The 26,350-nt window shown below is 36.0% G+C and overlaps 1 protein-coding gene across 1 annotated transcript; it reads right to left on the minus strand.

Moving 5' to 3' along the window:
• Nucleotides 1-1,483: 1,483 nt before the first annotated feature.
• Nucleotides 1,484-26,099, minus strand: LOC118768329 (glutamate--cysteine ligase catalytic subunit-like). The gene is made up of 6 exons (XM_036514573.1): nt 25,986-26,099; nt 14,640-14,861; nt 10,297-10,403; nt 9,192-9,299; nt 4,044-4,109; nt 1,484-1,604 (listed from the first exon to the last, which is right to left on the minus strand). Exons 2-6 carry the CDS (start codon nt 14,787-14,789, stop codon nt 1,484-1,486), a joined length of 552 nt encoding a protein of 183 aa, XP_036370466.1. The 5' UTR covers nt 14,790-14,861; nt 25,986-26,099.
• Nucleotides 26,100-26,350: the final 251 nt, after the last annotated feature.

Raw genomic sequence — 26,350 nt, forward strand, 5'->3', positions numbered from 1 at the left:
AGAGATTCAAAAGCATACCAATTTTGTAAAATTGCTGATCACTGCTTTGAATGTACACCGATTACCAAAAGGTGTCGGGTCTACTAGTCCCTGAGTAAAATGATTATTTGCAAGGGAGGTAAGTACTTCTGGATTTGGAGCAATTAAGGTAGATATAGATCTGTAACGTGTATGGGATGTATGGGTGGTATAAATTGAAAGGTTAGTAGTGTTCTGTATTAAGTTATGTGTTCATATTTAGTTGTGGAAGATATTTATTGATGAAAGTTGCCTCTTTGTTCATTCTTTGTTGTCTTGAGGTGTTCTGTTAACATTGATAGAAGGAGAAAATTAGGAAATTAGGATTAAGGTTCCTAGCACACCTTTCTATGTGTTCACTGACTTGTATCTGTATGTATTGTGGGCGACTGATTTGGTCTTTGTGGAGAGTGGTTCTTCAATGGATTGATATTCCTGTTTGGCCAATATTATGATTACCACACCCTAAGCATATAATGGCATAGATTAGATTTTCCAAGGCACACGTGAATTTTGAATTAATCTTAAATGGTTCACCTTGTTTAAAGTGGAACTTAGAATACTCCAAAAGGTGGTGGCATGTACCACAGTTAGGTCGATTACATTTTTTTCACTTTTGGTTCCGTTGTTAATGGATATTGTCTTTCACTGGTTAATATTTTTTTTCAATAATTTAGGTTCCATTTTGCTTTTGATAATTTTGTGTGAGCCTGAAAGTTTGTTCATTGTTTTATCTCCTGTAAGGATGGGTAGGTTCTGGATGATAATGTTGAAGGCTTCGTTGTTTCTAGGGTTATGTGTGGAGATGTATGGGAGTATTTTTAAGCCTGGTGTAGTAATTTCAGTTGACTTCCCTTAATGTTCATATATCTATTTCCTTAGCTTGTTTAATGCCATCATTTATTAATGATATTGGATAATATCTTTTGATTAGTATTGATTTGAGTTCACGGAGTCTTTGTTCATGAGTATAGGTGTCTGAAACTATCGTGCAGATTCTTTTTGCTAGATTATAAGGTATATTAATTTTTATGTGTTTTGGATGGCATGAGTTGAATAATAGGTATTGTTTAGAATCTGTGGGTTTATAGAAGATGCCCGTTTTGATGTGGTTATTGACTGTTTTAATTAGGATATCAAGAAAAGAGAGTTATTTATTGCTGTGCTCCATGGTAAATTGTATGTTGCTCTTAGTTTAAATGTACACAATTGCATAAAAATAATTTTTAATTCCATTAGACATTCTAAAATACTATTAAATTTCAGTCAAAATAAAAAATGTAAAATTGGACAGAACATATGGGATGACCTGATATATGTATGTATGTATGCATGTGTGTGTTTGTGAGTGTGTATGTATTATTGGCCCCAATAATTGACTTGCTGTTTTTTTTTTATCCATCCTCATTGATATTTTGTGTAATACATCTTACTATGCTACAGAATAATAATAAAAATTTAATGCTCACATGAAGTACTCAATCTGGCAACACAGTGCAGCATCTGCTATGAAAACTGATTGGTGAAGTTCAGTTGCATGTTTGTCTGCTTCATAAGAGGGAAAAGTGAAGTTAGGGCAGCCCAATCTGAAATAGAAGAATTTAAAAATTTAAACGAGTTATTGTTGTTGTTGTTGTTGCTGCTGCTTAAACCAGTGAGGTGGCAGAATTGTTATCAACGACATTGTGTCCCTGAAATTGCTGGTCTTGTGACAAATTTAAAACCTTTATTGTTATTATTATTGAGGATGCATGGTCTAGGGTGTTGCACTCATAATAGTGAGACTGTGGTTTCAATTCCTAGACTGGGTGGTGTGTTGTATTCTTGAGAAAAACACTTCATCTCACATTGCTCAGCAATCACTTTGATGCAGTGACATGTGGTACACTGTGCACCTGTTCAGGCAACGTCAATTTGATGGAGGGAATGAGCTACTGTGCAGCATATGCATTTGATCACTGCAAACAAATCATTTCAGCAAGTCATTCAGTAAAAGCTGAACACTCATATGTCATCTCTGATAGGAGAGTCCATCATCATCATTATTTCACCTATCTCAGGATTGGTCTTATTCCTTGCAGAACTTATTTGGGTAGTGGGTTACTGTCTGTAACCTCAAATATCCACATGATTTTAATAAACCTTCAAATGCTAAAAACCCTTCTGATAATCTTTTCTGTTCCTAAAAGGCAAAGGACATTCCATCCTAATTTCCTTCAATCATTTGTGTATGTCATTACTCACAGTCACTAATTCACCAATTATTACAGGTACAGCCATTACAATTTTGATATTCTAAATCCTCACAATGTCAAATTTTAAAGGATTGTATTTTTTTTAATTTTCATTGTCTTTATTCACAATCCAAGAATCAAGTGGACATGATGGGCTCATCTGTCAGCAAAGTTGATTTTCCTTGTCTATTACTGTTATATCTGGTTTGTTATGTTCTAGCTTCATTTTACTAATGATTACACCATGTAATTCCTGCTTCAAACCCCCATTTCTAATGAAGGATCCAGACCATCATTATTTTGATGTTATTGTTGTAGGAGTCCATAAATTATATGACCCATGAAAAACACACATTTGAACATACTTAAAAATTACTGAAAAAGGAACACAGTTACATAAAAAAAATAAACATATTATTTACATGAAAAATAGATTACCTGTAAGTTCATCACCATGAACTCATCACAGGAGAGTTCACCACCATCAATTCACCTTGAATAAAGTTTGATGTGAGGAAAGATCAGGAAAATATTTCCACAGTATCTCACCATTAATAGTTGATTATTACTTAATTGAAAAAAAACAAGCATGAATTGATGATGGTGAACTTAAAAGATATCTGAAAAATGTACATAAATCTCTAATGAAAACAAATATGGATACTCACTTACGTATTGGCACTCATCGGTTTTGATGTTGAGTGTTCCAGTTGATACAATCAATGGAACAACTTGCTCATGAAACTAACGTTCAAGTGCACTCCACAGAAATGTGTACCCTTAATGTAATTCATGAGGAGATTCAGTATGACACACATTGTGAAAAAGCTGTCCCTTTCAATTACAGGTACAATTCTTTTTTGAGTAGACTGGAGCATTGTGAAATAAAGTGTCTTGCTCAAGGACACAATGCATCGCTAGGAATGGAACCCACAACCTTACGATTGTAAGTCAATTGCCCTAACCACTAAGCCACTTACAAATACTTATATAAATATATTTCTTTATTGCCCACAAGGGGCTAAATACAGAGGGGACAAACAAGGACAGACAAACGGATTAAGTCGATTACATCGACCCCAGTGCATAACTGGTACTTAATTTATCGACCCCGAAAGGATGAAAGGCAAAGTCAACCTCGGTGGAATTTGAACTCAGAACGTAATGGCAGACGAAATACGGCTATGCATTTCACCCAGTGTGCTAACGTTTCTGCCAGCTCGCCATAGAAAAATTTTCACAAGCAAAATACACTTATATAAAACACACACACTTACAAATACACAAACAAACATAGAAAACATGTATAATAAACATGTAGACACAGGTGTGACAAGAAGCTTGCTTCCCAACAACATGGTTCCAGGTTCAGTCCCACTGAATCACACCATGGGTACATGTCTTCTACTATAGCCTAGTACTGACCAAAGCCCTGAGAGTGGATTTGGTAGACAGAAACTGAAAGAAGCCTGTTGTATATATATATATATATCAATATCTATATATATATATATATGTATATATATATATATATATATATATATATATATATGCATGTGTTTGTGTTTGTCCCCATCACTGCTTGACAACCAGTGTTAGTTTATTTAAGTCCCTATAACTTAGTGGTTCATCAAACGAGACCGACAGAAAAAGTATCAGGCTTAGAACAAAAGTACTGGTTCAACTAAAAACTCTTCATAGCAATATTCTGGCATGGCCGCAGTCTAATGGTGGAAACAAGTAAAAGATGAAAGATGTAAAATAAATTATTAGGTTCAAGATTTCACTTACCTAGGAAAAGCTGTTATGGTCAGGAGAATTTGGTCTGGGCCCAGGAGGGGTTTAATTGATTTGCGTCTAAAATATTAATATGATGGATTTTTGATTTTGTGTCATAAAAATGAACAAAACAGATTTTATACATTTTGGATGGATGGATACATTGCAAGTTAGAAAACATATAGTAGCTGGGAAAATGTGTATATAAATAATATATATAACAAAAAAAAAGACAGGGAAATTTTGTATATTAATCACATGGGCATAAAAATCAGTTAAAATTATACATACATACACTCACACACACATGCATGCATGCATACATACATATGATTCGAAAAATGCAAATTGAGGCCATCACTGTAACTGTAAAAATCTGTAAAACTTCCCAGAAGTTTATCATTTACGTATATATGTGAATGTCTAGAAATACATAAAAATATACACATAAAACAAAACATATAGTACTTTGGCAAAAATCTAAGCAGAGTGATGGGCTGGAAATTCTCTTCTAAGTCCTCCTTCTTTGGTTCCTTCATTAGAATTATATCCACTCTCAGCTCACAGATCTGTGTTATAAACCCATTCTGCTGCCGGTTGGCAAAGACACATGCAAGTAGCTGCCCAAACAAGTATGTCATATAGCTCATAGGGAAGACCATCTTTGCGGCTGGAGACTTTAAGGGGCATGTTGGGTGGGAACCTGGTATTTTCACTGGGGTACACACGGGCCATGGTATTGGCGCCCGGAACAATGAGGGAACTAGGCTACTGGCGTTCTGTGATGCATGTAACCTTTTAATCTGGAACACTAACTTCAGGAAGCAAGACAGCCACCTAATAACCTATTAATTAGGGGACTCTAGTAGCCAGATTGATTTCATCCTCACAAAATAGTGGGACACAGGGTTGCTCTTAAATATAAAGACCCACCCAGGTGAAGAACGTACCCCCCCCCCCAGCATAAGCTAGTCATTAGTGACTTTCGAAGCCAGAAGGATACCTAGAAGCAGATCAATACCAAAAAGAAAGACATGAAAGCTAAAGAACCCTTCAGAGATTTAGGGACATCCTCATCAAGAAATTTGAAGAGAGTGAGGAGGAGCTACAGACATCGGACATAGAGGGTAGCTGGAAATTCCAACGGAACAGCTTGCTGAGTGCCACAGATCAAGTCTGTGGATGGTGCAAAGTCCCTTCTGGACCTAGAGTTACGTGGTGGTGGAATAGTATGGTAGACAAAACCATTAAAGCAAAGAAATAGACCTGGAAAGCATTGAAGGGTGGGGGTAACAGGGAACTGTACCAGGTACCCAAAAGGAATGCTAGGCAGCAGGTATACATAGCCAAGGGTGAAGCAGAAAAGAAGTTTACCAATGTCCAACGATGTGAGGACCAAAGAACTGAGGTATTTCAGATTGCAAGACAGTGTATGAGAGAAAATTTGGATGTCACAGGATAGAAATGTGTCTGCATGGTTTATGGTGCACTTGCTTTTAATGATTCGGAAAAGGAAGAGTCTTGGAGAAGCCATTATGAGAGACTGCTGAATGTGGAGAATGAATGGGAGGAGAAGAGATTGCCAAATGTTGACACAGTAGAGGGACCAGCTAGCCGAAGAGACAGCTCCTTGGTATTTAAAGTGATTAAGGATATGAAGCCAAGAAAAGCCCCCAGCCCATCAGGAATCACCACTGAGATGCTTAAAAAATCTGTTGGTGTGGGCTATGGCCTAGTAACCCACATTGTAAACCAGGTGGTTCATGATGGAGTCAGAACCAATGACTGGAGTAACAGCACCATAGTCAACTGCTCTAGATAGAAATAACTACAGAGGTATCAAAATGCTGGATCAGGTGCTGAAGGTCACGGAGAGGGTCATAGCCCTTCTCATTAGAGAGAGAGTTTGCTTAGATGAGATGCAGTCAAGTTTTGTGCCAGGTAGAAGAACCAATGATGCCATATTCCTGGTTCGACAACAGCAGGAGAATTACCTAGCTAAAGATAAACCCCTCTACTTAGCTTTTGTGGACCGGGAGAAAGCCTTTCACTGGGTCCCCTGATCCCTTATCTGGTGGGTGATGCCGGAAGGAGATCGAGGAACGGTTAATAAGGGCTGTACAGGCCCTTCACAGAGAGGCCATTAGTAGGATTAGGATTTGCAATGAGTATAGTGAAGAATTCTGGGTAAAAGTAGGGGTCTACCAAGCTTCATCCTGCAGTCCCTTTTTATTCATCATAGTCCTCCAGACAATAACAGAGGAATTCAAGATGGGTTTCCCCTGGGAGCTCGGGTGTGGAAGCAAGGTTTAGAAACAAAAGGTCTTAGAGTCAATGTAACAAAGACCAAAGTTCTAGTAAGTAGGAAGGCGAACTCATCACACACAGCCTCAGGTAGGTATCCCTGCTCAATCTTTAGAAAAGGTGTAGGTAGAAACTCCATAAGGTGTACCCAGTGTAACCTATGGACATAGAAGAAGTGCAGCAACATCAAAGGAAAAATAACCGGAAGATAGCTTTCATGTGCAGTAGATGCTCAGGGGCAATAAACATCACAGATGCTCAGAAAACAGATCCACTCCCACTCCAGGGGAAAAAAATTGAAGTAGTTGATAGCTTCCACTACCTAGGTGACCAAGTTAGTAGTGGGGGTGGATGCTCAGAGAGTATTACCACTAGAATAAGAATAGCTTGGACAAAGTTTATAAAGCTTCGACCCCTACTGGTGACAAAGGGCCTCTTGCTCAGAGTGAAAGATATATTGTACGACGCATGTGTGTGAACTGCCATGCTTCACAGCAGTGAAATATGGGCTGTGACTGTGAAGGATATGCGTATGCTCGAAAGGAATAAAGCTAGCATGATCCGTTAGATGTGTAATGTCAGTGTGCACACAAGACAGAGTGTAAGCGCCCTGAGAGAAATGTTGGACATAAGAAGCATCGGATGTGATGCGAGAGAGATGTTTGTGCTGGTATGGCCATGTAATACGGAGGGATGAAGGAATCCAGAGTAGAGGTAGACCCAGGAAAATATGGGATGAGGTGGTCAAACATGACCTTCAAACGTTGGGCCTCACAGAGGCAATGACAAAAGACCAAGACCTCTAGATATATGCTATGACTGCAAAAAGTCGGCAAATAAAGTGATTTCATGGCTGCATCCTACACTAGTTTCGCATAACCAGCCCCAGCCCATTCAAAAGTACCTTGGATCATAGGGCTACCTGCTGTGCTTAGCTTGGATCGTAGCGTGACATGCTGTGCTTACCTTGGATTGTAGGGCAACCTGCTTTAATTACCTTGGATCATAGGGCAACATGCTATGCTTGAGGGGACCTATTCAATCATGTACATCAACATGAAAATTGTAGTTGTGATACCCGTGCCAGTGGCATGTAAAAAGCACCATCCAAACATGGCCAATGCCAGTGCCACCTTGACTGGCTTATGTGCCAGTGGTACATAAAAAGCACCAATGGATCATGGCCATTGCCAGCTTCCACTGGCCCCTGTGCCGGTTGCACGTGAAAAGTACCCACTACACTCATGGAGTGGTTGCCATTAGGAAGAGTATCCAGCTGTAAAATCATTGCCAGATCATAATGGAGCCTGGTGCAGCCTCCTGGCTTGCAAGACACAGGTTGAACTGTCCAACCCATACCAGCATGGAAAACGGACGTTAAACGATGATGATGCTGATGATGATGATATATATATATATATATATATATATATATAATATATATATATATATAAAGAACATATTGTGTATACAATCTACCTTTCAGTCAGAGAAAGAAACCTTCCCTAGCCAACAGAGGCAAAAGCTCTCTGGATTTCATCCATCCTATTCTTATTCTAGCTAATACACTCTCTATACACCCTCCTCCACTGCTTATTTGGTCCCCTAAGTAGCAGAAATTATCTACTACCTCTAATGTGCCACTAGGGCATTTGAGAGAATCAATTTCCTGAGTTTTTGTATTTTTATGGATCCTATACACCTTCCCTGAACAAACTCTACTTTATCTGATAACCTTCCTATTATTTCACTGCACCTCTTTTGTGTCCATAGCTTACAATGATGCATATATACAGACAGCATTTCTACATGGTGGTGAGACATGGGCCCTGAATGCAGAGGACATGTGAATGTTAGAGAGCATTGATGTTAATATGCTCTTTTGGTTGTGCAATGTAAGTGTACATGTTCAACAGAGTGCTTGTAATTTGAGAGAGATGTCAGGCATAAGACGAATTAGATGCAGTGTGCAAGAGAGAAGACTGCACTGGTTTGGGCATGTGATGCAAATGGATGCCGACAGCTCCATAAAGAAGTGCTGATCTCTCAAAATAGATGGAACACACGAAAGTGGGAAATACAGGAAGACATAAGATGAAGTCCTGAAGGAGGTCAAACCTTTCAGATGAGAGGACAAAGAACCAAAACACCTGGCATAACGCTGTACTCAAGAGGAACCATACTCCACGTCAGAAATGTTAGGGCTGCTATCCTTGGCGAAGAGAATTGGTTAGCAAGAGTCCTGTGTCAGTGCCATGTAAGAAGCACTTGTGCCACTGCTATGTAAAAATGCTCATGTAGTGCCATGCAAGAGCACCCAGTACACTTTGTAAAGTGGTTGGCACTAGGAAGTGTGTCCAGCCATAGATAACATGCCAAATCAGACTAATGTCTGATCAAACCAGCCAAGCCAAATCAGCGAGAAAAATGGACATTAAATGGTGATGAAGTTGATGAGGATTATATGATGCACATACATGGATACATACAAATGTGTATATATATTAACATACACACATAAATATGCATATGCAGAAATTGAAGGTTTTCTTTAATCACATCCAGCCATCTGATCTGGGGCATACCAGGGGCCTTTTCCAGCCTGTGCCTGCTGTGTTGTATATTTTCATAATTACTCACACATAATATAGTATTTGAAGTGTCAATGATTACATAAACAACAGACATTACAGGCTAAAAGATATGGTCACCAGAGATCTGTGTGTTTGAAACCCCTACACTACCACCAAAAAAAAAAACAATGATGTTATTGTGAACAAAATGAACAATATTAGAAGTAAATGAATAGAGTGTTAAATATTTCTCTATAAAATAAATTTAAAACATTATGATTACCTTTCTTTGAAATGTTCTTCTATACAATTCAAATCAGTGATGGAATTACCAAAAGGATTCCTGGGTTTGCCTTCAATCATATATTCGGTATATTCTGGAGACCATTCACTTTAATATTTTTTTTTTAATGAGGAATTACATTTATTAAACTAGATAGCAGAAAATTTTCAAAAAATTAATTACAATGTTTTAATTGTTTTGGTTGGGGAGAAAGGTTATTCAAATTACAATTTTAAATAATTTGACTAAAAATTTAATTAATTATAAAACTTCTGATAATCTCACTCACACTATGCTTCTCAATCGCATACATACATACAGATAGATATACATTATCCAATGTGTTCTTTTTTCTCTCAAATAGATTAAAGAGTAATGTGAAGGTGAATTGGTAGTCAAAATGCTTAAGCCAACTTGCAGCAAGAATTTATCCCACTCAACTTCCGCTATGGAACGTGATGGCAATAACAATGGCTGCAGGAAATTACACCACTCACAGCTCCTGTCCTTGCAGACACAAACATCTCATGCATCTCACACATGATTCAACTGCTAATATCACATCACTTTTCTATCATCAGAGCTGCCATAATTCTATAATTACAGCTATGTGATTGCATCAGTCATTAAGCTAACAGTTGACGGGGTTTGAACTCACAATGTAACTTTTATTACCCCTGTCAGTTACGACGATGAGGGTTCCAATCAATCCGATCAACAGAACAGCATGCTCATGAAATTAATGTGTAAGTGGCTGAGCACTCCACAGACATGCATAGCCTTAGTGTAGTTTGCAGGGAGATTCAGCGTGACACAGAATTTTAAAAGGCAGTCTTTTGAAATACACATACAATACATTTTTGCCAGCTGAGTGGACTGGAGCAATGTAAAATAAAGTGTCTTGCTCAAGGACACAACATACCACTGGGAATGGAACTCATGAGACAGAAAAGAGAAACAAGTTCTACTAATGGAAACTAAAGCACACATCTATCTCTTACTTCCTTTCACTTTTTCTCTTCTTTCTCTCCCCAAATTCTTGTTTATTAATGACTTTAATTATCACCCAAAATTATGTAAAATTTGTTCACTTAATTACACTCACCTTGATTCAATTGCTTTTACTTCAGAAGATTCAAGTAAAGTTGTAGAAGTCAAAAGTAACTGGACAATTCGTTTTTCATGGTCAAATTGTAACATTGTATATTCGATCTAAAAAAAAGTCAGAATAGTTATTTATGAGAATCATATAAATAACAGAAACAGATGTTAACAAAATAATAAACAGCACATTGTCATCTTTGTATTCTGATATGAGCTATTTTCCTTTGATTCTATTATTTCAGTTTAAAAAAATTTTGTACTCCCATCAAGATGGTAAGGAACCAGAAATAAAAGAGGCCCCAAGAAACTCCTTAGTTTGTAGTGAATTTCAAAAGTAAAGGGGACAAAATATTTAATGAGAAACTGCTCTAAAAATTATGAATGATTAATACAAGATTTAAAAGAATTTCCTTAGATTTTATTCTTTAAGTTTTAATAATTTTCTTTAGAATTTACTCTCAACAAAATGACAAAGGAACCAAAATTAAAACAAGCCCCAAGCAACACCTTAGTTTGTTGTGAATTCCAAAAGAAAATGGGATAAAATGAGAAACTGTTCTAAAATTCATAATTCTTAATCAATACAAGATTTAAAAGAATTGAGATTAAATCCAGGGTCATTTTAGTGGCATTATTAACATCTAAGCAAATCAATACCCTGGACCCTATAGGATTTATTTATTGACAGAAAACAACGGCATTCATAGATCAGAAATGGGGCATGAGACCCATAAGTAACTCAGGGGCAAATATCTAGTATGCTCATACCTGCATATGACATTAGTTATATCTGTCAGGGAATGAAGAAGATAGGGTGTTCCATATAAAATATGTTTGAGGAAAGAAATTATTAGAGTAGAAATTCCAATGAGAATGCGGGACAACAGTGAAAGAATGAGAATGAATAGAAAAATGAGTCCCTTGATTAGGGATCTTAACAATGTGAGAAATTCACTGTAGGACATCATGAAGGAGAGAAAGAACATTAGCAGAGGCACCAACCCAGATGCGGTAACAGTATTACATAAGAAACTTATAAAGATGAAAAATATCCATCTATTCATCCATCTATTTCTGACAAGCTTCTTTCAGTTTCCATTTCCCAAATCCAACTGTTGAACAACCCGAGGCTTTTGTAAAAGACACAGTGCTGCACTGTAGGAGTAGAAAGAAATCTTCTTAACCACACAGCTACACATATGCTTATTGATGTTGATTAAAAACAATCATGTGCATTTGCTTCATTGATTTAAACTCTCCTTTCAATCTTTGCCTGTTTCTTCTATCACACGTGACACACGGGATGTATTTCCCTGGGGCTCTTGCATCATATATTATAAACATTCCTATTTTTCTTTTCAACCATGAAAGTAACTTGGGACCTATGAAACAAAAGCATTATACTAGCTCTGGTTGTATAAAACAAGGGTTAACTAAATAGCTGAAAACAAGCATGGACTTTTAGGGCTAACATATGAAAATGCTTTGGAGTGGTAAAAAGTTAAGGGGTGCAACAGTGACCAGATGGTGTGGATTTCGATTTTACTGGTCAGCCCCAAATCCAACCACAATTGTTTTTAATCCTTGTGTGATACACAGGACATATTTCTCTGGTCTTTGTACATCACATATGATGCACAAGATAAATGCTTCTCAACCACCAAAGTAACTTAGGACTTATGAAAACTTTACATTACTCAACATATGAAACAGGGGTTAACTAAAAGCTTGAAAAAAAATGGACGTTTCAGACAAACTTATGAAAATGCTTTGGATAGGAAAAGGGTTAGGAGGTACAACAGTGATCTGAGGGCATGGTTTCCATTCTTACTGGTTGATCCAGAATCCAACCATGATCATTTTTAACCCTTTTCCTATGCTGTATATCACATGTTATACACAAGATATATTTCCCTGGTATCTATGCATCACATCTGATACACCTTCCAAATTTTTTCAACAACCAGAGTAACTTGGGACTTAAGAAATAAAAGCTTTTTATTACTCAGAATGTATGAAACAAAAAGTTAACTAAAAATCTGAAAACAAGGATGGGCGTTTAGGATAAAGTTATGAAGATGGTTTGGACAGGCAAAATGTTAAGACACACACAAAACACGTTTACATATGCTCAAGAATTTAGTAAAATATCTCTAGTTATTTGGTTATCTATTGGGGTTATCTAGTTATTTGCCTGTCCTGTGTATCAACGTGTGATACACAGGAAATATTTCCTTGGTGTCTATATATCATATATGATACACATTCTCAGGTTTTTTTTTTCAACCATCAAAATAACTTGGTATCTATGAAAGGAAAGCTTTATGTTACTTAAAACGTACGAACCAAGGATTAATGAAAATGCTTTAGACAATTAAAGGGTTAAGCATTGTTGTAACGAAAGTTCTGTCCATTTTTTAAAGTAAATGTCTTAGATTTATAGGTTTTTAATTTCTTGGTTCTATTTGAAATGTAATGAAATCATTAACATATCATTTTCTTTCATTGTCTTCTATCTGATAACAGAATTGAAGTTGTTGTCTTGGCCCCCATGTTTGCTCCACGCAAAGAACATATTTGTTACGTTAATCTTAATGGATTTCAAAAAATGAATAATATAAGTGTAGCAGCAAAATCAATCCAAAACTCTGATGCTAATGGCATTGTGACTGAAATAGCATGCAGAAGATGGTTGTCAGTATTCAGAAATAGGGACTGCAGCCTGCAAGATGAATTAAGAGAAGGGCTCCCAAGTCGGTTGGATCTTGATGCATTGTTGCAGTAAACCCAACTTTTACAGTTTTGAGAACTAAGCACAGCTTCAACATGAGCCATACCTCCACCATTTATCATGAATTGGAAAGGCTGGGTAAAGTGACAAATGTTGGAAAATGGATCCTACATGATCTCTCCGCAAACAATTGCAAACAACGTGTTGACTGTTGTGCATCATTGTGATCTCATGAGCTGCAGATGCATTTTTTTAATAGAGTCATCACTGGAGATGAAAAATGGATGTTTTACCATAATATTAAGCATAAATGTTAATGATTCAGTTGTTGTGATGAGCTACCTCAGAAACCCAGAAGTGGCCTGCAACCAAGGAAGATTCTTCTGAGTGTATGGTGCAATACATGTGAAATAATTCATAATCAAACAATAACAGCTGATGCATACTGCCAACAGTTACAGTTACAGTTACAGTTCCAGTGGCTTCTCTTCTGCCTGTTCATCGAGGTTGCTCCCTGCATACAACTGTTCAGTGTACTCTTTCCATCTTTTCCTGATCCCTTCTTGGTCATGCAGTTCTTCACCATTTCTCCCTCAGATGGTTGCTTGTCTGGCCATGAAAGCTGTACGGGTCTTCTTTACATGTTGGTAAAGTTCTCTCATGTTCCCTTTCCTGTATGCCTCCTCTGCCCTTGCACATTCCTCATTTCAGTATTTCTCTTTGTCCTTCCCGGTGGCCTGTTGGAACATTGCATTCAGGCGCCGCACTTCATCCCTGCTTCTCGTCATCTTTGCTCTCCTTCTTTCTTCTGCTATTGCAATAGTCTTCTCCGAAATCCACTTTGCTGATCGTATGGGTTTCTTGTGCAGTACATGTTTCTCTGCTGTTTCAATGACAATTTCCTTCACCTTTTCCCATATTTCTTCTGCTTCTTGATTCTCTTCGATGGCGAGCAGTTCAAAGTGGTTTCTGATCTCAGTGGCATATGATGGACCGATATTGCTGGTATCAAATTTCTGGCAAGCAGGTGGTCGCTTGACACTGCAGAGTCGCATCTTGATCTTGGCAACCAGAAGTTCATGATTGTAAGGTCCTGAGCTCAATTCCCAGCAATGCGTTGTGTCCTTGAGCAAGACATTTTGTTTCACGTTGCTCCAGTCCACTCAGCTGGCATAAATAAGTAATACCTGTATTTCAAAGGGCCAGCTTTGTCACATTCTGTGTCGTGTTGAATCTCCCTGAGATCCACATTAAGGGTACACATGGCTGTGGAGTGCTCAGCCCCTTGCACGTTAATTTCATGAGCAGGCTGTTCCTTTGGTTGGATCAAGTGGAACCCTCATCAACATAACTGACAGGGTGCCAGTTAGTTACACATGAATGACGTTACAGTTATAATGGCGGACAGAGGTGGCTAATATTGCTCTAAGAGAATATGAGGTGGTGAATTTATGTAAAATCGACAAGTTCTCTTCACTTTCTCTGTCACTGTCACTCTGTCTGTTTATCTGCCACACACTCTCTCTCTCCCTCTCTCACTCCCTCTCTCTCTCCCTCTCTCACTCCCTCTCATCCCTTCTCATGTGTAACTTATTATAGTAACTTAATATTACCTCATCGCCCCAGTAAAATGGACAGTTCTTCAGGTCCTTATATTTCTTATACTGATGAACAAACTGCATTCTTGCTTGATTCTTGACATGTGGAATATAGTGTTTAATCTCCTCCCATGTCATTAGGGTACCATCAGTAAGGAAAACCATTTTAAATCTGATTGTTAAACTATGTTTTAAACCAGTTTTTCTTTGATAGACTCTCTTTCTGTTAAGTAAGAACTGCAAATAGAAATAAAACACAAAGTGAAGGTTTCACGTGCAAGACATTTTGATACAATGTAAATATATAAGCAGACATTGCTTAAATTATTCAATATGTCACAAAAATACAAAATACAAAATATTGGTCTTCTTCCAGCTTATTTAAAGCAGGCAAATGTCTTCTACACTAGCTCTGGACCAACCAAAGCTTTTTGAATGGATTTGGTTGAATGAAACTGAAAGAAACTTGTTGTACACACACACACACACATACATACATGCATATAGATAGATGGATATAGATATACATACATAGAGAGAGAAGTTATGAGAGGTAATGGTGTAAAACCCAAAGGTGTCAGGTAATGGGCTGACTAAGTGCTATGGATAGACCATAGTTAAGCTCCACATTCGATGATTATGCAAATAAGGAGTCCAATGGAGTCATATATCAGCATGTGCATATATAAATATTGTTTTTTCTAGAATGAGATAAAAAAAAACAAGGCTGTGCAGATTTTAGAACATCTATAAATAGAAGGTCTTGCAGCTGTTTCCAGGATATTTATTAAATCCCTTCATCACAGACAGTGTGAGTAAATTGTTAAGCAATTGTTAATTTAGATAAGATATGAAATACAGAGTGAAGTGGGGGAATGAAAATAGATATGAAATATGCAGGGATATTGTGTTTGAAGACCCATTATTTAAGCCGAATGATATACATATAAAATTCCAATACCTTGTGAGTAAAATACAATAATATCTAAAATTGGCCATTCCAATGCAAAGTGAAAATATTTGCTGATGACACTAAACTCCAGCAAATCGTCAATGAAGAAGCAGACCGAACTCAACTCCAGTCTCATCTATATGCTGTGAGTCAATGGGCAGACAGAAACAAAATGCAACTGAAGGAGGGAAAATTTGAGCTGATGCATTTTGGAAGAAATTCCTCACTAAAACAGCCATACTCTCTTCCTTCAGGGGAACCGCTCACAGCCTCTAACAATATTAGAGACCTGGGTGTAATTGTTGATGACAATCTCAGTTGGAGTGCACACATCAACAAGAAGGTCGATATAGCTCATAGGATGAGTTCCTGGATCTTAAGAACTTTCCGGTCCAGAGAACAAGGTGTCATCATACCACTTTTCTCCTTCTTTGTACGGCCACACCTCGAATACTGCTGCCCACTCTGGTCTCCCCATACATGACAAAACATCTCGAGGATTAAATCACCCCGGAGGGCACTCACTAAACGAATTGAAGGCATGGCTGCTCTCGATTATTGGGATTGCCTTAAAGCCTTGAAACTCTACTCTCTCCAGCGTCGCCATGAGCGGTACATCATTTGTACGATGTGGAGAATATACCGCCAACCTTGCCCAAACAACCTGAACATTAGCTTCAAGGTTCATCCAAGACTGGGACCACGGGCCATACGTCCCCTGCCCAATTCAAGATCACAGTATACATGTACACTGCAACATAATTTCTTTTCCTCAACAGGCCCTGCCCTATTTAACATTGTCCCGAAAGAGATCAAAGAGGAAAAGGATCCCATAAACTTTAAACGGGGTCTGGATAGATTCCTTCAAGGAATACCAGATAAGCTACCCATAATTGGATACAACTCACCCAACAAAAACTCACTACTTGAATGGACCATAAACAAAACTTGACTTAAACAGGATTCAAACAATTCTATCGGGTGGTGCTATTAAGTTAGACATGGCCTGGACCAATCATTGGTCGAACATATCTAAGTTTATCTAAGTTTATATGTATATATATATATAATATATATATATATAATATATATATATATATATATAGATATGATATATATATATATATATATATATTATATATATATATGTATATATATACATATAGATATATATATATATATATATATATGTATATATATATACATATATATATATATATATATATATATGTATATATATATATATATATATATTATATATATGTATATATATCATATATATATATATATATATATATGTATATATATATATATATATATATATAATATATATATATATGTATTATATATATATATATATATATGTATAATATATATGTATATATATATATATATATAGTCTATATATATATATATATGTATATATATGATATTATATATGTATGTATATATATATAATGTATATATATATATATGTATGTATATATATAATATGTATATATATATATTATATGTATTATATATGTATAATATATATATATATGTATGTATACTATATATGTATGTATAATATATATATGTTATATATATATATGTATATATATATATATATATATATATATATATTAATATGTATTATATATATATAATATATATATATATAAAACATTATTGGTGAATTGAAGAAATGGAGCTGAACGCAGATTGAACAGAAATCGTTTTATTTCATTCTACACGTGTTTCGAAAGGCACAAATTACCAAAATCCGATTGAATAATGGGACCATATTGTGTCTTTCTCTTCAGGAAGAAAAAAGGAAATCCGTTGGAAAAACAAAAACAGAACAGAGGCGGAGCAAAAAACAATATGCTTGTTTAGACAAGCCATCGCCAATAACTTCCCCAGAAATTCCAAATATTACTCCACGGTTAACTCACATAAAGTTAGGATAGCTTTCTCCAACACTAAAAACCTCGCCCAGATAATCGCCTCCCATAATAATAGGCTACTTACTAAGACCCTATCACCTTTTTCCGGAGGCACAGCCTCTTCCGCTCCCGGTTTAATGCCCAGTAGGAATAATTATAGTAGTAATAATGATATGAGAGCCAGTACAGTGACACATAATCTCAGCTCCAGCCAGGGAGTACCCACTAGGGGTTTAGTTATAAAAAGGGGTGTTGTGGTTGACGGTAACAATGGGAGTAGGGTAGAGAGCCCCATTAGCATCCCCAGCATCATTTCCCGCAATAGCAGTACCACGGGCAGTAGCAATGACAGCACTCTGATAGATAGTGGAGAATCAGGGGTTATTCCTATAGTTAATAGTGACGTAGTGGAAAATAGAGTAGTAAGCGGCTGCAGGTCTCGGAACGAATATAGTGACAGGAACGCAGTTCTAATTTCAGAAACCAATCCTAGCAGATTAAGATTCACGTCGGCGAACTCCAAGATCAAAAACGCCGTCTACCAATGCAAGGTTTACACGGACTCAGATGCCTTCACTTATGTAGGGGCATCATCCTCAAGATTGTCTTTGCGTGTCTCCAACCATTACGCAACTTTTCGGGACGTGAACAAGCGCCAGACCACGGGACTCAGTAAGCTAATATGGCGACTGAAGGATGCGAACTTAAGCTATAGGCTGGAATGGTCAATTTTGTCGGTGGCCCTCCCATTTGATAGGGGCAGAAGACAGTGCAACCTTTGTGTCTCCGAACTCTTCCATATTTTGTTTGCCAGAGGCCGGATGGTAAACGGGCTCTTACAGTCGGCTTTTCGATGCCCCCATTGGCGGCGTTACACTTATCTGGCCTTTAAATAGCGTTTATAAATAATACCGGCACCCATAGCCCTGGTGTAACAAATTCTGAAATAGCCTTTAAGATATCTACGATTGACCACTGCAAGGGGAATTACTCCTGTAAGACAAACGGGGCTTGGTTTTTTCACAGCGGGGGGTTTCCTTGACAAGGTAGGCTTAGATGAACACACACACACATAAAACATAATATATATATATAATTTTTTATTTTTTTCTTTCTGCCACCCAACGGTTATCACGGCAGTAGCCACTGACAGCCGAACGATCAAACGCACACACGTACACAAAAAATGTTTTCTACCCCTACGCCAACACACACATATATAGAACAGTATACACACACACACGTCTCTAAGTAGATTTTTTCTCGCCTCTTATAAAACATCCAATATTCTTTAAATAGTCAGATCTTTATTCTCGGTCACAAAGAACATCTATACACCCTCACCCACATGATTGACCGATGCCTGACCCGTTGAATTCTTCAGCCACCGGTTCTCAACATACACTGATAAACAGTTTCGCCATGGGCTCTTAGGAGCACAGTTCGATTTGTTTTTTGCTCCGCCTCTGTTCTGTTTTTGTTTTTCCAACGGATTTCCTTTTTTCTTCCTGAAGAGAAAGACACAATATGGTCCCATTATTCAATCGGATTTTGGTAATTTGTGCCTTTCGAACACGTGTAGAATGAAATAAAACGATTTCTGTTCAATCTGCGTTCAGCTCCATTTCTTCAATCACCAATAATGTTTTAATTTCAATTATCCGCACCAACGCACGGTTGCAACGCCAGATGGTTGTACCTCCAACTGTGCTGTTTACTGCTGTGATTTTTGCTACTAAGGTATCGGTTAAACTGTTGATTAATCTACTACAAGATTATTCATCTCTATTTCACATATATATATATATATATATATATATATATGTATATATATATATATGTATGTATATATATATATATATATTGTATTATATATATATATAATATTAATTAGAGACAAAACCACTATTTTGCAAAACAAACAAGGAAAGACTTAATCAATACATAAAATTTTAATAAAAAATAAAAAAACCGCCACTACAATTGTTTCATGTCCTGATCAGGACATGAAACAATTGTAGTGGCGGTTTTTTTTACTTTTTATTAAAATTTTATGTATTGATTAAGTCTTTCCTTGTTTGTTTTTGCAAAATAGTGGTTTTGTCTCTAATTAATATTATATAATATTTTACTATAAAATTGGATTTAATCCTAAATCTGATTTTTTTTCCCTGTAAATTTGGATTTATTCCCTAATATTTATTATATATATATATATATATATATATATATGCATATACATATATATGCATATACATATATATATATATACATTATATATATACATTATATATGTATATGTATATATGAGGAAAAATGAAAACCAAGGCAGAACAAGTATCTCAAGTCATTTAGAATAATTCAATTAGGTTCTATATTTAAGAGATGAGGAATTGTGTACATTATTTACATTTGACGGATATTTGTCCTCATCCCATGGCATATGGCATAGCGGTTAGGAGAGCGAGCTTCTAACTTCAAGATCCCGAGTTTAATTCCAAGCATGACCTGAACAATAATAATAATAATAATACTATTGGAAAATACCTTACGACTGAGAACCCAGGTTCGAAATTTTCCCAAGAAACCTGATAAAGGTTGGAGGGTATATCAGCCGAAATGTTGTGTTAACAACGAACAAGATGAGGACAAATATCCGTCTGTTGTAAACAATGTAAATTCATTTGGGTGAGTTTTAAGTCTTACAGCAGTTTCTGGAAAAACCCAAATGGTTGGTTAACATATCCATGCAGTGGGTATTCCGTCATCAGAGACAAGGTATAAATATGTTAGAAAGGGAAAATTTGTGACCGAATGCCCGTTGCAAGCCCACTGCAGAGGATTTAATGTAGTGTACAAATTCATGGTCCACAATATATGGCATAATTCTATTAACTACTATATCATATCTACTATTAATTTTAAACAGATATATTCTGCACATGTTAACTCATTTAAATATGAGGAGCATAGCAAATCTACCTCCCTAGCCAACCATATGCACCATCTAATAAATAGGATACCATACAGGATATCCTGAGCCGTAATAGATACTGGGGTCCCATACCAAGGCCAGCAATCCACTTGTGGATTATGCCTAAAAGAAGCCTTCCAAATATTAATACATAATTCACTGCAATTACTAAACTAACAAAACAATCCTTTTTCTACATGTTGTCGTAAGTTCTATCACACATTTAAATTCTTCCATAGATCCAAATGCAGACAAAATCAACACGCATGACACATCCATCCACTGTCGTTACAATATATGTATATATATATAATGCATGTATGTAGGTATATCTAGATGTGCGCATCTTATATCTACCCTTATATGCATATATGTGCGTATCTATGAAGGGATTTGTGGTTTGTTTGCCTTCCTACTTATTAGGACTTTGGTTTTAGCTAAGTTGACTCTAAGTCCCTTCAATTCTAATTCATGCTTCCACACTTGAAACTTCTCCTTTAGTTCTGATAGAGAATCAGCAATTACAGCAAGGGCATCAGCATAGAGGAGCTCCCATGGGCATCCTGTCTTGAATTACTCTGTTATTGCCTAGAGGACTATGATGAAAAATAGGGGGTTGAGGACTGATCCTTACTGGATGCCTACCTCTACCCGGAATTCTTCACTATACTTGTTGCTAACCCTCACCTTACTGACAGCATTCCTGGATATGGCTTGCACACACACACATATAGACATACATATTTATACACATGCATACATATATATATATATATACACATACATGCGTACATATATATACATATATAAATGCATATATATACATAAATATATACATATATGCATACATACATATATATACATATTTACATACATACACATATATATACATATCTACATACATATATATATATATACATATATACATATATATATGTATATACATATATATATATGTATATACATACATATACATGCATATATACATACATACATACATACATATACTCTTTTACCCTTTTACTTGTTTCAGCCATTTGACTGCAGCCATGCTGGAGCACCACCTTTAATCAAGCAAATCAACCCCGGACTTATTCTTTGTAAGCCTGGTGCTTATTATGTCAGTCTCTTTTTGCCGAACTATTAAGTTACGGGGACTTAAACACACCAGCATCGGTTGTCAAGTGATGTTGTGGGGACAAACATAGACACACAAACATATACACACACATTCATATATATATAATATATATATATATACACATACATGCGTACATATATATACATATATAAATGCATATATAACATAAATATATACATATATGCATACATACATATATATACATATTTACATACATACACATATATATACATATCTACATACATATATATATATATACATATATACATATATATATGTATATACATATATATATATGTATATACATACATATACATGCATATATACATACATACATACATACATATACTCTTTTACCCTTTTACTTGTTTCAGCCATTTGACTGCAGCCATGCTGGAGCACCACCTTTAATCAAGCAAATCAACCCCGGACTTATTCTTTGTAAGCCTGGTGCTTATTATGTCAGTCTCTTTTTGCCGAACTATTAAGTTACGGGGACTTAAACACACCAGCATCGGTTGTCAAGTGATGTTGTGGGGACAAACATAGACACACAAACATATACACACACATTCATATATATATATATATATATATATCACAATCAAGGAACGGCCATAATAGGCCATTCACCCACTAGAAATAACAGCCAAAATAGGCCATTCACCCACTAGAAATAACAGCCAAAATTAAATAGTCATAGACCATTTTTAAGTTCAACATCACAATCAAGGAACGGCCATAATAGGCCATTCACCCACTAGAAATAACAGCCAAAAGCTTTAACCGTAAAATAACATCAATTCCGTAAACCAGGAGAAAATTAAAAAACATTTACCCTGTAATTTCTTATACGATACACCGTTTCGTCTACTGTTTAATGGTAAACTAACCTGATTAAATTAAATCAAGCCAATCTACCATAGGCCCTTAGATTCATCAGTAAGAAATAGTCAAGTCGGAACAGATATTTTTCACGAGGCATTCCCGTCCCTGCCTCGGCAATATCTGACCTAAAATTTTCAAATCATCGCACTCGCGCCAAATTTATCGGCAGCAAATAAATATAAGCCGCCGATTCCATTACGGAATTAACCAGAAAATTCATAATTAATCAATATAGGGTGGCAAAAAAATTTTGTAGAATTTTTTTGCCACCAGCGGCCTAGTGGGAAAAAATTAAATAGTCATAGACCATTTTTAAGTTCAACATCACAATCAAGGAACGGCCATAATAGGCCATTCACCCACTAGAAATAACAGCCAAAAGCTTTAACCGCAAAATAACATCAATTCCGTAAACCAGGAGAAAATTAAAAAACATTTACCCTGTAATTTCTTATACGATGCACCGTTTCGTCTACTGTTTAATGGTAAACTAACCTGATTAAATAAATCAAGCCAATCTACCATAGGCCCTTAGATTCATCAGTAAGAAATAGCCAAGTCGGAACAGATATTTTTCACGAGGCATTCCCGTCCCTGCCTCGGCAATATCTGACCTAAAATTTTCAAATCATCGCACTCGCGCCAAATTTATCGGCAGCAAATAAATATAAACCGCCGATTCCATTACGGAATTAACCAGAAAATTCATAATTAATCAATATAGGGTGGCAAAAAAATTTTGTAGAATTTTTTTGCCACCAGCGCCTAGTGGGAAAAAATTAAATAGTCATAGACCATTTTTAAGTTCAACATCACAATCAAGGAACGGCCATAATAGGCCATTCACCCACTAGAATAACAGCCAAAAGCTTTAACCGTAAAATAACATCAATTCCGTAAACCAGGAGAAAATTAAAAAACATTTACCCTGTAATTTCTTATACGATGCACCGTTTCGTCTACTGTTTAATGGTAAACTAACCTGATTAAATTAATCAAGCCAATCTACCATAGGCCCTTAGATTCATCAGTAAGAAATAGCCAAGTCGGAACAGATATTTTTCACGAGGCATTCCCGTCCCTGCCTCGGCAATATCTGACCTAAAATTTTCAAATCATCGCACTCGCGCCAAATTTATCGGCAGCAAATAAATATAAACCGCCGATTCCATTACGGAATTAACCAGAAAATTCATAATTAATCAATATAGGGTGGCAAAAAAATTTTGTAGAATTTTTTTGCCACCAGCGGCCTAGTGGGAAAAAATTAAATAGTCATAGACCATTTTTAAGTTCAACATCACAATCAAGGAACGGCCATAATATATATATATATATATATATATATATATATATACGACAAGCTTCTTTTAGTTTCTGTCTACCAAATCCACTCACAAGGCTTTGGTCGGCCTGAGGCTATAGTGGAAGGCATTTCCCCAATGTGCTACGCAGTGAGACTGAAACCGGAACCATGTGGTTGGTAAGCAAGCTACTTACCACACAGTCATACATACATACATATATACATACATATACATATATACATACATACATACGTATATATACATATATACATACATATGTATATATACATATATACATACGTATATATACATATATACATATATACATAAATATATATATATACATATATACATACATACATACATACATCTATATACATATATATACATACATACGTACATATATATACATGCATACATATATATACATGCATACATATATATAAATACATACATATACGTACATACATACATATATACATACATACATATATTTACATGTATACACATACATACATACATATATATATACATATATATACATACATATGTACATACATACATATATCTACATACATACATGCACGTGCATACATACATACATACATATATATGCATGCATGTATGTGTGTGTGAATATGTTTCTGTTTGTCCCTCATCACTGCTAAACAACTGGTGTTAGTGTGTTTGCGTCCCCTAAACTTAGCAATTTGGCAAAAGAGAACAGTACCAGGCTTTAAAAATAAGTTCTGTGGTTGATACATTCAAGTAAGAAATTCTTTAGGCTGGTGCGCGCAGCACGTCTGCAGTCTAATGACTGAAACAAGTAAAGGATAAATGACATAAAATATCTGAGTCTAACCCCTAAACAAACAAAGATGTCAATCCTCTTGTTACTAACCTACCTGATATAGACCCATGTTTTAGCATACATAAACCACTTGTTTTAAAGATTTTGGATCTAAATTCAAAAATTTTCGTTATTATTTCATCAAAGATTTATTCTTTTTTTTAATGCAAATTATGTTTTAAAAAAAGGGCTTCCTGCCTTGTGTCCTAGAGATTTTTAGGGCCAGTTGTTTGGTTTTCTTGGTGTGTAGGTGATCAAGATCTTAACATTGCCTTCTGAATAACGCCAATCCATCACAGTATTATTTATTTACAGCTAAATGGACTAGAGTAGTACAAACCAATGTGTTTTTGCTATGAAAGAAAGTGTTTGGCTTAAGAACACAATTCACCACTTAGCCTGAGAATTGAAATTAGGGTCTCATGATGAAGTGTAAAACATCAAAACCCCTAAGCCACGTGCTTTCATCTTAGACATTTCCTTAATAAAGGCAACTTATTTGACAAAACTTCCCTCCAAATTTTTCACAAAGTTGCATGGCTCAGTGGTTTGTGAGTTTCATTCCTGGACCGGGCTCTGTGATGTGTTCTTGATCAAGACACTTTATTTCACATTACTCCAGTTCAGAGGAATGAGTTGCAATGTCTCTGGTGCCAAGCTATATCAGTCTTTGCCTTTCCCTTAGATAATATCAGTGGCATGGAGAGAGGAGCCTGGTATGCATGGGTAACTACTGGTCTTCCATAAGCAACCTTGCCAAGACTTGTGCCTTGGAGGGGAACTTTCTAGGTGCAATCTCATGGTCATTCATGGGATTGCACCTTGAAAAGGGGTCTTTACTTTTTTATTCTCATTTAGGGTGTATTATAAGATCCAACATCAAGTACTTGACTTGCAATTTATTTTTATCAATCTCAGGATAAAAGGCTAAACTAACCTCACCAAGATTTGAGCTCAGAATGTAAAGAAATACTACAGGTGTTCTGTGACTGTAATAATTTTGTAAGTTTACTGTGTTAATTATTCTACAAATTAATTAAAACACATGGGCAATGTACTTCATTTAGAATTTACTAATATCTCTAAAAGAAATAAGCCTCAAAAAACAGCCACCAGCGCCTGAAATATTACAGTAATGCCAAACATAATAGTAAGAAGAGCGACACTATAACAGAGGAAGAAAAAGACATCAACCAATCAATTCTAATTCATGTCAATCCAAAAATCTGAATTACTATATAATTGAATTAATTATTGTTTAAGACATTAAATCATTTGAAATAAATGTAAATAAATAATTCATGAATTTAAATATGCTCACCTCAGATATTCACAGCTTCTTATTTCAGTCACAAGTCTCTGACTGTCACCAATTAAACATTGAAATGTTAGTGGGTCAGAAGAGAAACAATTCTATCATAGATTCTAAATGTTACTTCAGCCCTGCAGTATCAAATTACTACAAAGAATGAGGTCAGATTTTGAAAAGCAATTTCTGTTAGTTTTTCCCATGAAAGCCACCCATTAACTAATTTTGGTCTGCAGATAACCAAATCGACACCTGTAATCCGCATATCGTATCAGATTGCTCCAGTAGAGATGGAAGGAGAGGGAAGTAGTTTTATGCTACAAGATAAGGAGTCAAAGTATGAGAGAAGGGAATAGAGCAGGACTGGTTTCTTGCTG

Source organism: Octopus sinensis, linkage group LG28 (assembly GCF_006345805.1).
Source record: "Octopus sinensis linkage group LG28, ASM634580v1, whole genome shotgun sequence".
NCBI classification, from domain to species: Eukaryota; Metazoa; Mollusca; class Cephalopoda; order Octopoda; family Octopodidae; genus Octopus; species Octopus sinensis.

What these genes read in the sequence shown, in the direction of transcription:
- LOC118768329 (XM_036514573.1), bottom strand. Translation starts at nt 14,789, where the DNA reads ATGGTTTTCCTTACTGATGGTACCCTAATGACATGGGAGGAGATTAAA. An exon ending in GAAGAACATTTCAAAGAAAG is followed by an intron (nt 4,110 to 9,191) that starts GTAATCATAATG and finishes TTAATATTTTAG; the next exon opens with ACGCAAATCAATTAAACCCC. An exon ending in ACCATAACAGCTTTTCCTAG is followed by an intron (nt 1,605 to 4,043) that starts GTAAGTGAAATC and finishes CTTCTATTTCAG; the next exon opens with ATTGGGCTGCCCTAACTTCA.